This window comes from Brassica napus, chromosome A9 (genome assembly GCF_020379485.1).
Source record: "Brassica napus cultivar Da-Ae chromosome A9, Da-Ae, whole genome shotgun sequence".
NCBI lineage: Eukaryota > Viridiplantae > Streptophyta > Magnoliopsida > Brassicales > Brassicaceae > Brassica > Brassica napus.
This window is the reverse complement of record NC_063442.1, coordinates 36,863,330-36,876,503: the sequence shown is the minus strand read 5'-3', so window position 1 is coordinate 36,876,503 and position 13,174 is coordinate 36,863,330. Positions and strand designations below refer to the sequence as shown.

The 13,174-nt window shown below is 36.1% G+C and overlaps 4 protein-coding genes across 6 annotated transcripts; 1 reads left to right on the top strand and 3 right to left on the bottom strand.

Moving 5' to 3' along the window:
• Positions 1 to 2,122: 2,122 nt before the first annotated feature.
• On the bottom strand, positions 2,123 to 3,023 carry LOC106365073 (protein AUXIN-REGULATED GENE INVOLVED IN ORGAN SIZE). Its single transcript, XM_013804529.3, has one exon. The coding sequence runs from the start codon at positions 2,472 to 2,474 to the stop codon at positions 2,154 to 2,156; it is 321 nt and encodes a 106-aa protein (XP_013659983.1). The 5' UTR covers positions 2,475 to 3,023; the 3' UTR covers positions 2,123 to 2,153.
• A 140-nt stretch (positions 3,024 to 3,163) lies between these two features.
• LOC125578493 lies at positions 3,164 to 4,593 on the bottom strand. Its single transcript, XM_048741316.1, has 5 exons — positions 4,255 to 4,593; positions 3,910 to 4,039; positions 3,742 to 3,808; positions 3,532 to 3,629; positions 3,164 to 3,447 (listed from the first exon to the last, which is right to left on the bottom strand). The coding sequence occupies exons 1-5, from the start codon at positions 4,298 to 4,300 to the stop codon at positions 3,441 to 3,443; spliced, it is 348 nt and encodes a 115-aa protein (XP_048597273.1). The 5' UTR covers positions 4,301 to 4,593; the 3' UTR covers positions 3,164 to 3,440.
• Positions 4,594 to 7,430: 2,837 nt separating this feature from the next.
• On the top strand, positions 7,431 to 8,518 carry LOC106365074 (F-box/LRR-repeat protein At1g06630; the record flags this gene model as incomplete). The annotated part of the gene is given in 5 exon segments (XM_048741317.1): positions 7,431 to 7,666; positions 7,668 to 7,723; positions 7,726 to 7,895; positions 7,974 to 8,123; positions 8,218 to 8,518. Coding segments are annotated over 5 exon segments (696 nt in total), but the record flags the coding sequence as incomplete, so codon positions are not given.
• Positions 8,519 to 8,641: 123 nt separating this feature from the next.
• Positions 8,642 to 11,698, bottom strand: LOC106365076. Of its 3 annotated transcripts, none has more exons than XR_007316587.1 (8): positions 11,293 to 11,698; positions 10,512 to 11,156; positions 10,342 to 10,433; positions 9,863 to 10,070; positions 9,595 to 9,775; positions 9,375 to 9,508; positions 9,151 to 9,296; positions 8,772 to 8,857 (listed from the first exon to the last, which is right to left on the bottom strand). XR_007316587.1 is itself a non-coding variant. In XM_048741312.1 (7 exons), exons 1-7 carry the CDS (start codon positions 11,293 to 11,295, stop codon positions 8,788 to 8,790), a joined length of 1,239 nt encoding a protein of 412 aa, XP_048597269.1. In that variant the 5' UTR covers positions 11,296 to 11,644; the 3' UTR covers positions 8,642 to 8,787. The 3 variants fall into 3 exon arrangements, 1 of the variants encoding a protein (XP_048597269.1); XR_007316588.1 differs by having other exon boundaries at positions 9,701 to 9,775; positions 11,293 to 11,696; XM_048741312.1 differs by lacking the exon at positions 9,375 to 9,508 and having other exon boundaries at positions 8,642 to 8,857; positions 9,701 to 9,775; positions 11,293 to 11,644.
• Between the last annotated feature and the right edge of the window lie 1,476 nt (positions 11,699 to 13,174).

Genomic DNA, 13,174 nt, shown 5'->3' with positions numbered 1-13,174 from the left:
TCTAAGAGAGAACCATGTTCCCATGACCCCTTGGTAAGCCGAGTTGTATCGATGATCCATGTTGGAAATGGATTTCGAATCTGTTTATCAATGAGTTTTATTAGCCCCGATGCAGGCTTGTGATGTTCCCCAAACTTTCTGCCATTGCGTTCCTTCCATATAGCATGGCCCAACATTTCTCACTATTACAAATGCATTCACTATATGAAGTACTCCTAATGTCTTAGAGAAGAACAACACCATGGGTCCTAATATATTATTAATTCATAAATATAGGTTTTAACCGATGACCGTTAAAGGATTAATATAAACAAAGAAGAAATGATTAAAGATGAACCAAGTATAGGAATGATTTTGTTCTATAATTCTCTAAATTAAAAAGAATGAGAAAGAATATCAGAGAAAAAATATTTCTTATAAATTGAGTCAAATTTAAAGAATGGAAAAGAATACACTATTTACCCTGGTTTCTTTTGGTTACCATTTAGACACATGGACAAAAAATAGTTATGGGTACAATAGTTAAAGCAAAATTATTTTAGTTAAGAAAAAACATATGTCTTAAGTTAAAGCTTAAAAACAAACTTTTCAAAAAAAGTAACTAAAAATCTGTTATAAAAGACTCCCTCTCTCAGATATTCCTTATATAGTAATTGTAAAATCATAATAAATCAACCTTAAGAAGAAAAAAAACTCCCTCTCTAAGAGTAATATTTCCATCGATCTCCGTCGAAACCATGTCCGATTATAGAATCAGTAAGATCTGTAGCTTTGTGTATTACCTGCAGTCACTATTAGATCTGCTTGTTTTTCTTTTGCGCATCTTAGCTGTTTATGTGTTAACGTCCGTTTTTGTGGAACCTCGCGCAGATGCTACAACATGAGTCTTCTGGGACGCCAAGGACTTCGAACTCTCCTCTTTTGAGGATTTAATTTCATTTAAGGAGGGAGACGAACGTTCTCTACTACGCAGAGAGCTTTTTTCTGGTGGCGTCAGAAGATACCTTTGATTATTATGGCGCAGCCGGAATGGATATCTCAACTTTAGGTGAGAAACGTATGAGGCTTAATAATATGTTACAAGACATGATTACCTGGGTGGTGTGGCATAAATGCGCAGGAGGAGAGAAAATTTTTGATGGTGATTTCAAAAGCTATACCAGACGAAGAAGAGTCGGACTTCGTCATTCTTCTTGAGTCTATGTGTTTAAGAGATTACAATGTCTTCTTAGTAGTGCCTGATGACTGCCTAGAGAAATATTTTTCTTTTCCTGAACCATGCTTGGCTTGGTATTGATCAAAGATATGTGCTGGTGGTTTCGCTTTCGACAACTACGCTGACGAAGAGAACTAATGTATCTAGCTTCTGTTTAAGTAGTGTGATACAAATGCTAGATCCAAGGGATACTGATGCTGACGTAGAGTACTATCTAGCGAGTGAGATCCTTTTAAGAACGTTGTATTCCTGTTTTGATTTAACAGGTTTAAATTATTCGATTAATAACAAAAGCTCTAGGTACATACTCTTTGCGTCCTAGCTCCTATGAAATTAATCATTCAAGAATATCGCACAACATTAGTTCAGTTACATTATACTTGACCGGAAAGAGTGAGGTATTGTACCACATCATCTGGGCTAGCTAGGCGTTATCTTGGTAAGTGTGATACTTCTTACACAATTCAGATACAAGGTCTTGTTGGTCCATAGGCTTGATAACTTGATGTAATTTCTAAACTTACGTTTGTATCATGAGATCGTATTAATATAATGTTATGGCATTCTGAGTCTCAAATCGAGTCTAAAATATACATGTTTTTGTTGCTTTTGACGTTCTTTCAGTATGGTACGTACTTGCTCAACACTGAGACTCACACCAACGTTCCAACAAGGTTATAGTTAGACTCAATGAGACCGCCTTAACATTATCTAAAGATCTTTCCTGGGATAATTAACCTCTGCCTAAAGAGCTGGTTATTAGTCTTGATTTTATTATGACTTGTCAGTTGTCACTAATCTTGATTAGTCTCCTTAATCTCTTCTGTTATGACTTGTCAGTAATCTTGGTGTTTCTTCATGTTTCATCAGAAACCAAGTTGACTGGTTGTGTATTAAAATTTAAAATGTAATAAAATAAACTTCAATAATAAAGGATCTACATAAAAGTGCAAGTTACATCTTTGGCCTTAGAAGAAGAAGGCATGAAGGCAAGAACGACTAGTAAGACCATAATACCAATCGGAATCAAAAGAAGCATAAACGGAGGAGGAGGTAACGGCGGCAAAACTAACGGAAGGATCAACATAGACGCCGTTAGACCCACCAGCAGAACCAGAGACTCTAAACTGAAGTAACTCGCCGGAATCATCAACCTTTTCTGCGTCCGACGTAACTCATGCTTGCTGTTCTCCAACACCATTGCCGGCGGACGGTTGAAGTTGACGTTTTTCCGGTTATTTCTTTCTCCGACGTCCATGACTTGAATACAACCTAAAGCAACTAGCTTTTCGAAGTTTCTAGTTGACCAATGCAGCTTTGAAGCAAACCACGACGACCCAGAAGTGGGTTTGGTCTGATCTTTGAAAGGAAGTACTTTTATGAAAGAAGATGAAATAGATCAAGACTTGTTTGTCCTAAAACAAAACAAGAAGTGGGTTTGGTCTGATCTTTGAATATGTATTAAACTACTAGTAGCTTATGATACTTTAAAGAGCAAATCTTTGAGGCTATTAGTAAAAGACTTTAGAGAGGGTCAGAGAATATGGGGAGGGTTCGGTGAATTAAGAGATTTTGTGAAATGCTGTAAAGAATAAAAAGAGGAGACTTTTTTTTATTTATAAAAGGAGCTGACAAATGAGAGAGGCAAGTTGCTGCTTTTGGAAGGTTTGAATTTTCTGGGTTTTGTTTTGTGGATTTAGTAAACAAAAGAAAAATCAATCCGTGTGCGTGTGTGGCGTAGTCTTCCTCCACAATCACTAGGTTCTTCTCCCCTTGACTTCTACTCTCTACTTTACTTTTAGCATGGGCATTAGAGCATCTCCAATGGTGTTACCACCATTGGAGTCCTTATGATTATTAAACTAATTTTTTTTTTTTTAGAATAGTTAAGGACTCTAATCAAAATAGAATGTCCAATGGTGTTCTCCAATTTGCAGTCCTTAGAAATAATAATTAAAAAAAATTTAAAACATGTAATATGATCAAATGTGTATGATCAAATGTGTATGGAAGATTTTCTCAATCTTTTACAAAGTTTGATGTTATGAATGAGCGTTACCAATTTCCCCATCAAAACTAAAGTTTCCAAACTCAGACAATGAGACTGACAAAACAGAGATGGTGGCAGCTAACTCAACTCCTCCGTAACCGCACCCAACGACAGCTACTTTAATGGGATTGCCGTTTTTGAAGTTCCTCCTCTCCAATTTGCTCAGCTTCTCGTTCACCCTCTGCCAATGACATTGTAGCAACAACCATGCTTTAGATGAAAAGAGTGTCCTACAATTCAGAAAATAAAACAATCCAACTCTTACAATAGCATCGTTAAGAGTGTAAAACGGCAAAGCAAACTCCATTGCGCCGGGAACAAGATCAAGCTTAGGTTCAGCGCCAAGAGCAAGAACCAGCCTAGCTGTAGAAAAAGAAAGATAATGAGTCCAGATACATATACACAGCCTAAGAGTCGATAAACAACATGGTACCAAATATTGAGCAAGAACCATTGAAGCACAACTAAGTCTAACCTCCGGAGAGAAGCTCATACAACATTGGCTTGAACACAAAACGTTCATACTGGTCAACCAAAACCACCTGATCAAAAATGAATTTTAACAATTGTCTTTGCAACATTAAAAGCGAATAATCGAAAGAATCATCATCATCATCATCATCATAGACATAATCATCATCACCTGAGGTTTGCAATGGCCATCGACACATACAAGCGAGGGGAGTTTCTCGGGGAGTTCCTAAGAGAAGAGAGGTTGAATCCAGATGTTGTAGAAGCTAAAGAGGCTTTACTGCTTAGTCTCGTTGCCCCATCTGAAACACATTTTGAGAATATAAACACGAAAAGCTTCAACATTTATATATTCTTTCTGCTCTGAATCAAAAACTAAAAGAGTATAATTTGGAAGTGATGTAAGCAAAATGATTCTCAGTTTCCTCGAAAAGATCCTAAAGTTTCACACTTTGATCTAATTGTCTTGAGAACCAAATCGGAAAAACAGATTGGATTAAGGAGAAACAGAACTTACAAGAGAAAGGTAAGAGAGAAGATACGGCTGAGAGAAGGGCCATCATCGAAGTCTCAGGAAGAATAAGACAGGGGAGAGAAGCCACCAACCATTTACTCCCATCTTCAAAGGAAAGTGACGGAGAAACAAAAATCACAGAGAGAGAAACTCAAAAAACGCTAAAAGGAAGAAGACCACGTCAGCAAGGATTCATTGATTTTAATCCTTAATTAGGGACTGCTCCTTAGCTTATTTAGGTTTTATATTATTATTGTATTGGTATTTGCTTAGGATTATGTGCTAAGGATTCATTTAAATCCTCCATTGCGGCTGGTCTTACGTAAGAAAGAATCTCTAATAAGCTGACATGGAAGTTATATATTAAAATAACGAGTTTTACATTTTAATACGCGTTTGAATAATATAGGTTCATAAACTCAATAATACTTGCCAGTGTACCAGATCAGAACCATTATAAACTTCTTTTTACCTTTCCTACAGGTTTTTCTTTACAGATTTTTAGTCACTTTGACACATTTGTTTATAAGTTTTAACTATAAATAAATATCAATAGATGTTTTAAATTAGATAAATTATGCATTGTGGAGATTCTTTTTTGACAAAAAAATTTGAGGAGATTTATTTGAAGTATTGTATCTATATCCATTGAAAATTAGTTGTATCTATGTTTATGGGTTGGAATGGTAACCTGCAGAACAACTGTGAAACAACTGCACTGCGGTTTAATAATAACAAAAACATATAAATACATAGATATATGTAAAAATATTTGTTATTATTCACATTGATACAGTAGAAAGCGATTGGTTACCATTCAAAACCTATGAATTGATCAGAATCCATAATGTTGTTTTTCTACTGTCAAAAACATAAATTTACAGCTCGTTCCAATCACTTCCATAATTGCATAAATCTTTAGTAGATATAGACTATTAGACTATGTGCATTGGTTTAGTTTTTTGGCCAATTTAGCTAGAAATACAAATTGGAGGAGGTAATTGCAGAAGTGTGCATTTTTTTTAAATAATTAGGGAACCATGTCAATTTTGTCCTGAGTTGCCAATTCTCTCCTCTAGCCACAACTTATTTGTTACATATGTGTTACCTGCTACCGGGAGTGATGCCAAAAAAATTATATTGTGTTGAAACTGTTTCCAAACGCAATCAACGTTTTGAAACCGGATACATTCATTTAAAATGATGATATAAGATATTAAAACCGGATGTAGCTCTAATAATTGAAGAGAGAAGAGTTGTGAGATATTTTACAAATTGTTTGTCAGAAATGTGATTGATAGTAAGATATTTTACAACATGTTGTCCAATCGCTGAAAGTGATATGAGGAGTGCTCGACGCCATAGGACCATGGTATCCTGTTCATCTTGATATATCAATCAAAATACTATCCATGTTGGGAGATGGTGTCGGTTCCCTGTCAAATAACGGAGCTTGAATATTAGAAGTATCTTATTAAAGAAGGCAAGAACTAGAGATACGCGTATATGTGTCAATAGGCTGCAATTATAGCATGATTACATTTATCTAATCCGAGTTTTACTATTAGTAACTGGATATATGTGCAATAGGCTGCAATAGGGTGTATATCTATATAAGTGAATTCCCGATTCTTTGCATTATCAGAAGTTTCAAGATTGTTTGCATTATTGATACTTTCGATATGTGCAAGAATCTCGTCATTCTTTTGCTTCATACGTGTCAGTGGTCATTCTATTTGATTTTGTTATGTCTATAGGGACACTTTAGGTAATACTGCAAAATGCACAGTGTCTTTACCTGTTACCTAATTTACGTCTACAATTTTGCTATCTAGTGCAAAATCCCTAGTTTTTTTAACACCCAATATTAAACTTATACTTTAACACATCATATTCTCTTTCTTCTACATATCCATCTAGTATTAATAATTCATAATAATTTCTTAAATAAAAAATCAACACTTTCTCTATTTATTTTTATTTAATGTTTCATATTTTGATTTTATAACTAAATAATTACAATTAAGACACTTTTTTATAAAAAAAAAATTAAATTAAATAAAAATAGTTAAAGTTGGAAGTTTATGAAATATTTAGTAAAATTATAATGATTGGAAAATGTTTACAACTTATGATAAAATATTTTTTGTATATGTCCAAATCTTATAAACCTAACCGTCAAAAATATAAATTTTGATACAATATATTAAAATAAATAATAATTTGATGTGAAATAAATAACTTATAATAAAAAAGGTGAATATGAAAAATCCAACTAATATCAACGACAATAAAAAAACAATACATATTATTATGGATTCCATTTTCTTGGCTTTTAACATATTGAATAAATTCAATAACAAACAATCCATATAATGTTTTAATTTTTTCAATAAATATTTAAATAAGTTTAAATAAGCATTCAACAGTTTAAATAATATTATTCAGCATGTCCGAGTAGTTTTAATAAGATTTCTAAGATAAAAAAAATATCAAATATAAATTTAACAAAAAAAAAAAAAAAAATTCTAATTAACTTTTTTTAATTATTAATATCTCTTTTACTTTTTTATCTTGTTCTCTTCCATACCTTCATCATCTTTGACGGTAGATAGATCTGAATCGAAGAATCAAATTATCATCATCTGTTTGACGTCCTCCGCCGGTTCGTATTCAATTCAAAACGAAAGGTTGAAGCTCTAAAAAACCCTCTTTTAGTTTAGTTTAGTTTTCTTTCCACTGTGGAATACCATTGACGTCTTCTCTGTTGTATCCATATTGGTTTACTCTGTCCTTACAAGCGCTCAAAGTGTCATTCTTTTGAGCTTCCAATCTCTTATAGATAGCTTGAGTTTCGATGAAACTGTTGTAGTTTGCCACTTGTGTTGCCCGAGCTCGAATCTATCATGCTTTTAATTCAGAACCTTTAGCTTCTCTGGTCTTTGTTCTTTCCTCTTATTTTGAGCTCACTTCACTTCATGTTTCAGGCAAAAGAAACTGGGTTCTGTCTGTATGGAAGTCAACACTGGCTTGCGAGATGCAATAAGCTGGCTTCCTGACGAGGTCCTGGGAAAGATCTTGTCCCTACTTCCGACCAAACTTGCTGCTTCAACATCTGTTCTTGCTAAAGAGTGGAAACATGTGTTTAGATTAGTGCATAATCTTGATTTTGATGACTCTTAACGAGCAAGACTCTGGTTAAGCTGAGACTGGGAACACAAATATATCTCGACAAGTTAGAACCAGATGCGTATCTTCCAGCGCTTAAGAGCCTCGTCATAGACTCTATTGTTTTTGAAGGTGACGATCTGTGTGATGTGCTTCTACGTGGTTGTCCTGTGCTGGAGGAGTTATATGTACGTCACGAAAATTGTGAAGGAACCCCATTCTGTATATGTAGTTCGACCATCAAGAAACTATGACTTTGAGATTTTAAGGGGTGGTATGTCGTTTGACACCCCAAGTCTTGTCTCAACTACCGCGACTATGCGTTAGAGGAGTACACAGATGTGAACTTGGCTTCCCTAGTGGAAGCTAGGCTAGATATTCTTTTTTCTATAAGGATCAAAGATCCGGATCTATCGGGTCTCATTATAGGGATAAGCAACGTCGAGATCCTGCATCTTTCTCCCGCTTCTGCTGATGTAAGTCTTCTTTGTGTTTTTTTTACTTACTTGAGAAAGAGCTTGAACTGTCCATGAAAGCATATATGTGTGTTTTAGGTCATTGCTCGATGTGTTGAAAATGGACTAGTTTTACCGGTGTTCAAGAATCTGGTTAGCTTATCTTTTGGGAGTAACAACAAACGAGGTTGGAAACTGCTGCCGTATCTGCTTAAGCAGACTCCAAAGCTTGAAACTCTAATCATCCAGGTAAGCAAAAACACTCTGAACGAATATCTCTACACAGTCACGGACTTATGCGTTGATCCTATACACGCATCTTTCTTGATTGATGCTTCTCCAGGGTCTGGAGGGTTACGCAGGCAATGCTACCATTCGTCCCTTCCAAGTGAAGGTGGATGAACTGCTAAAGCGTTGGATCACTTGAAGAGTTTTCTTGGATGATGCCAGAAGTTCATAAACCAATAAGGAAGTTTCGTCCAAGTGCAAGATCGATGTACTATGCTTCTTCTAAGCTTGTATAAATATTGTGCAACATTAAACTCTTATATTTATTTATGCACATTGCCCTTGCCGCTTTTCTTTTTGTAAACCCATAACTTTATTTGCTTCTCTTAAAGTGGAATTTATAATCTTTTACAACATTTGTTCTTCTGCCTATTCATTATCACTCGATTAATCCGTTTATTACTTGGTTGTTCTTGGTTACTGGGAATCTTATGTGATTACTAGATTAGGATAACTTGATTATAGCTTTAGAAAACAGATATATCAAACCAAATCTGATTAGGGTCATTAGTTTCAAAAACACATATAGGGGTCAATATGGTGGCACAGAAAATTGCTCTACTAAAGACTGTCGTTATCAATCATATGAAGCTTCAGGGTTGAGGGTTATCAGTCTCTGCATCGTTTAGAAACAAATGCGATGAACTTTCCCTTGGGGGGCCACGTTGTGGGAGTATGAACAACAGAAGACATACCTGTAAGTGTGTACAACAAGTCTCACAACGTCAGAACCAACAGAAAATTTTAAAGAAAAATAATAGGGAACAAATGGCAAAACAAACATCATTGTATTTTCTAAACATGGCAAAATAATTATCTGTTTTTGCAATGAAGTTGTGGTCTAAAGAGGGATTCACGACCAGCATTAATATTGCTTTCATTTTCAAGCTGTGTACAAACGAAAATCTTATAGCAAGCTTAAAGACATGTCAATATGATAATGGAGCTTACCATGGATCATTGAGAAAACAGAAAGAAAGGAACTTACATGTCTGATTTGTGGGCCAACTGCTTCTGGGAAATGATGACATGCACTGAACGAGGGTCGTTGGTGTTTGGAATAGGGTGGCTCATAATTGCAATAGTGTTGTCAACCATTCCGCTGTGTGTTTTGGAGTCCTTCTCGTTGTAATCCTGAACATAACCAGAAAACTTGTCATGAGTCATTAACATAATATCGTTAACATACATTGTAATAAATGCCATCATCACCTTAGGCATCATGTTAACATTGTAATCAGTCTACCAAAGACAATGGCTTCTCAAAAACAAGATGGCTTCTTTACTCAAAATAATCAGATCGTGGGGAAATCAAACGAAAGCAATCACTTTCCATCACATCTCATCTACATAAAGATCGAAATGCAAAAGCTCAAATCATACAATCAGAATCGTGCAGAAATTTCGCATAGAGCTAGCAAATTACACTTACGTAATTCCACACACAAAGTTGATGTGACATAAAGAAACACGAGACTTCTCTCCATCTCAATTCGCATCTAACATACATCCGTAGCGAAGAATGTCAGAACATTTACCTCTCCGGTGATTAGGGTATACATGTTCAACACATCAGCAACAGTTGTCTCGAACTGTGTTGTAGCATCATAGCTCTGTTAATAACCAACAAGGAAAAGGTTAGTTACTTAGAATCCACCCAATCTAAAAGTAGGCTACGGTGTAAACTAAAGATGGCTCACCGTTGATATAAAGCAGTTGTCCGAAGCGGGCTCGTTGGCAGGCTCGTATCTATCATACATGTCGAAGAATATCTCATCAACAGGACACAAAAGATCAATTCCAGCCTTTAGTTCGGTTTGAGGGTTCTCAGTCTCTGCATCTGTCGACACAAATGCGATGAATTTCCCCTTAGCAGCGACGTTGTGGGAGTACAAACAGAAGACATTCCTGTCAGTGTGTAGAGAAGTATCACGACATCAAACCCAACCGAAAATTTGAATAAACCGTATGATGAGAATGATGAGAAATGGCAAAACAAACATCATTGTATTTTCCAAACATGGCAAATAGTTGTTTGTGCGAGAGTGTGTGCAACAAAGTTGAGTGTTCCAGGACCCTACTTAATATGGTTTTCGTTTTCAAGCTATGTGTACAAACGAAAATCTTGTAGCGAGCTTACCACAGATCATTGAAAGTAGAAAAACAAAGGAACACTCACATGTCTGATTTGTGAGCCAAGACATGTACTGAATGAGAGACATTGGTGTTTGGACTTTCCATGGCCCCATCAACTCTGCCAATCTTCGTAGCCTGTTTGAAGGTGAAGCATTCCATAATCATAATTCAAATGACAAAGGTTAAGAAGCGTAACAAGAACTACAATGTTACCTTGTTGGGCAGTTGGGAAGAAGGGTCACAGTCGATTAGTTTGCGTTTGGAGGTCTCTCCCTCAGATGTTACAACAGTAACCTTACCATCCTCCTCAGACTCTACCTTAGGCTCAGCCGCCAGAAACGTCATCCAGTAAAGAGCCAAGCTGAAACGCCATCCAGTAACCTTACTTAGCAGAAAACGACCACCAGGAGATGCGTAATCCGGTGTCAAGATGTACTTTTGACAGTAGATTCCAGGAGAGATCTCTTTGGAACCCCCAACTAATTTCCAGACTGTTCCAAAATCCTCAGGGTTGTTTTCACAGAAAAAAACCCATGATCTGCGTGTTTCATCCAACTCGAGCTCCCTGTTGAAGACAAAGCCCTCAAGCTCCCAAGGATTACTGCACAGATCGCTAGGAAACACGTGAGGAATGCCGCATCGTTTCCCTTGCACTGTGGACCGCACAATCTTGCCAGAAATCTCATTGATTTCTTGATCTTTCATCCCATCAGCAATAACAATGGCGTTCCTGCCTTCTTCGCCAAGTAAAGCTAGCTCCGAATGCGAGCTTGAGCAGTATGGCTGATACGCTCTCTGACAATGCCACAGGTGGCACTGGATACTTTTTCTTTGAGGAGCAAAATAAAGAATACTACCCTGAGAATCAAAGACAATAGTATTCTCATAGAGTAAATATCAATCAATCGAGGAACACATCGAGTGGTAAATAGCAAACAACATTCTAGATCCTACATAAATTATAAAAAAAAAGAAGCAAGAAAAGGTTAATAACCATTGAAGTAGACGTGAGAGAGGCGCGACTCGAGAGATGCGATGCGAGAGAGATGCGATGCGAGAGAGGCGCGACTCGAGAGATGCGATGCGAGAGAGATGCGATGCGAGAGATGCGCGACTCGAGAGATGCGATGCGAGAGAGATGCGATGCGAGAGATGCGCGACTCGAGACGCGAGTGACGGAAACGACGAGAGTGACTGAAGCGGAAGCGGAAGCGACGCCAGAGAGATGCGACTCGAGACTCGAGACTCGAGACGCGAGAGTGATCCTGGGACTGCTAACGACCTAATTGAGGTCTGTTGACAACAAGACTGGGGACTGCGCGCGCTCTAATATTTATTCTTTTGTTACCAAAGAATTTAATAATATATAGAGCATTAATATTTGTTTAAGCCGTGATTGGTCTATTAATTTTCCTTTTTAGTGAACATAAACAACATTATAATAATAGAAAAAAGTAGGGATGATAAAAGACTAAACCGAACAAAAAGTGAGAATTCAAACCAAATTTAATATGACATAAATATCTGAAATTGTAAGGCATTTCGAATTTTAGATTTTATCCAAACCAAACATGAATTCAAAAAAAAAAAATTTAAAAATAAAAAAGTAGAATCTCAAAAATAATAATACCAAATTCAAAATTAATCTCGGATAATCATCCAAAATATTCAACTATCCCAATAAATATATAAAATAAAAATTATAGTATAATCGAGATGGTCCAGCGGCCATGTCTTGTGATAAAGTTCACCTTGGCATCAAGGATTCAATCTTTCTTCTGTTCCAAAGCAAGGAGCCTCTTTTTCATGGGTATAATGGACTAACGGCCAGTCCGCTGTGGCCCGAAGTTAACAAAAAAAATAAGAATTATAGTATAAAAATTAACTTAAATATTATACTTATAGTTTTGGTATTTGATCATATATTAAATTTTTTATGTTTTGACAATTACTTTGAAGTTTGATGCCTGTTTTTAGTTAAATAAAACTCGAATTGGAATCGAATTTAAATTTCGAACAGGTTCTACAAATTGTGATATATTAATAATATATCCAAATCGATCCAAAGAAAGCTGAATTGAACCTAAATACAAATTTTTAATAAATATATCCTAATGAATCTAAACTTTATGTCTTGAAAGCCGAAATCCTAATGAATCTGAAATTGTGATATATTAATATAACTAATTGTTTTGTAATATTCAGCTCTTATATGCAACTGGCTGGGGCTGTCTCTATAACTGATAGATCTTGAGTAATGCGTATAAATCAATATATGTTTAATGTTACACATTATTTGTATAAGCTAGAAGAAGCATAGTACATGGATCTTGCACTTGGATGAAACTGAAACTCCAATAATATTCATTGAATCCCTATTAGCTTATGAACTTATGGCATATTATCCAAGAAAACTCTGTTTTACCAGTTCCTCCACCTTCCCTTGGAAGGGACGAATGGTAAGATCTCCTCCGTAACCATCTAGACCCTGGAGAAGCATCAATCAAGAAAGATGCATGTGTATAAGATCAATGACTAAGTCGGTCGCTCTGTAGAGATATTCGTTCAGAGTGTTTTTGCTTACCTGGATGATTATAATTTCAAGCTTTGGAGTCTGCTTAATCAGATACGGCAGCAGTTTCCAGCCTATTTCGTTGCAACTCCCAAAAGATAAGTTAAGCAGATTCTTAAACACCGGTAAAACTAGTCCATTTTCAACACATCGAGCAATCACCTGAAACACACTTATATGCTTTCAAGAATGTCCAACAAAGAACGTACAATGAAAGCTTTCCAGGAAGATGTTGTGATGCCAACAATGCGGGAAGAAAATGAGTTGGTGCGCACAATAATAAATAATAGGATTATATCATGTA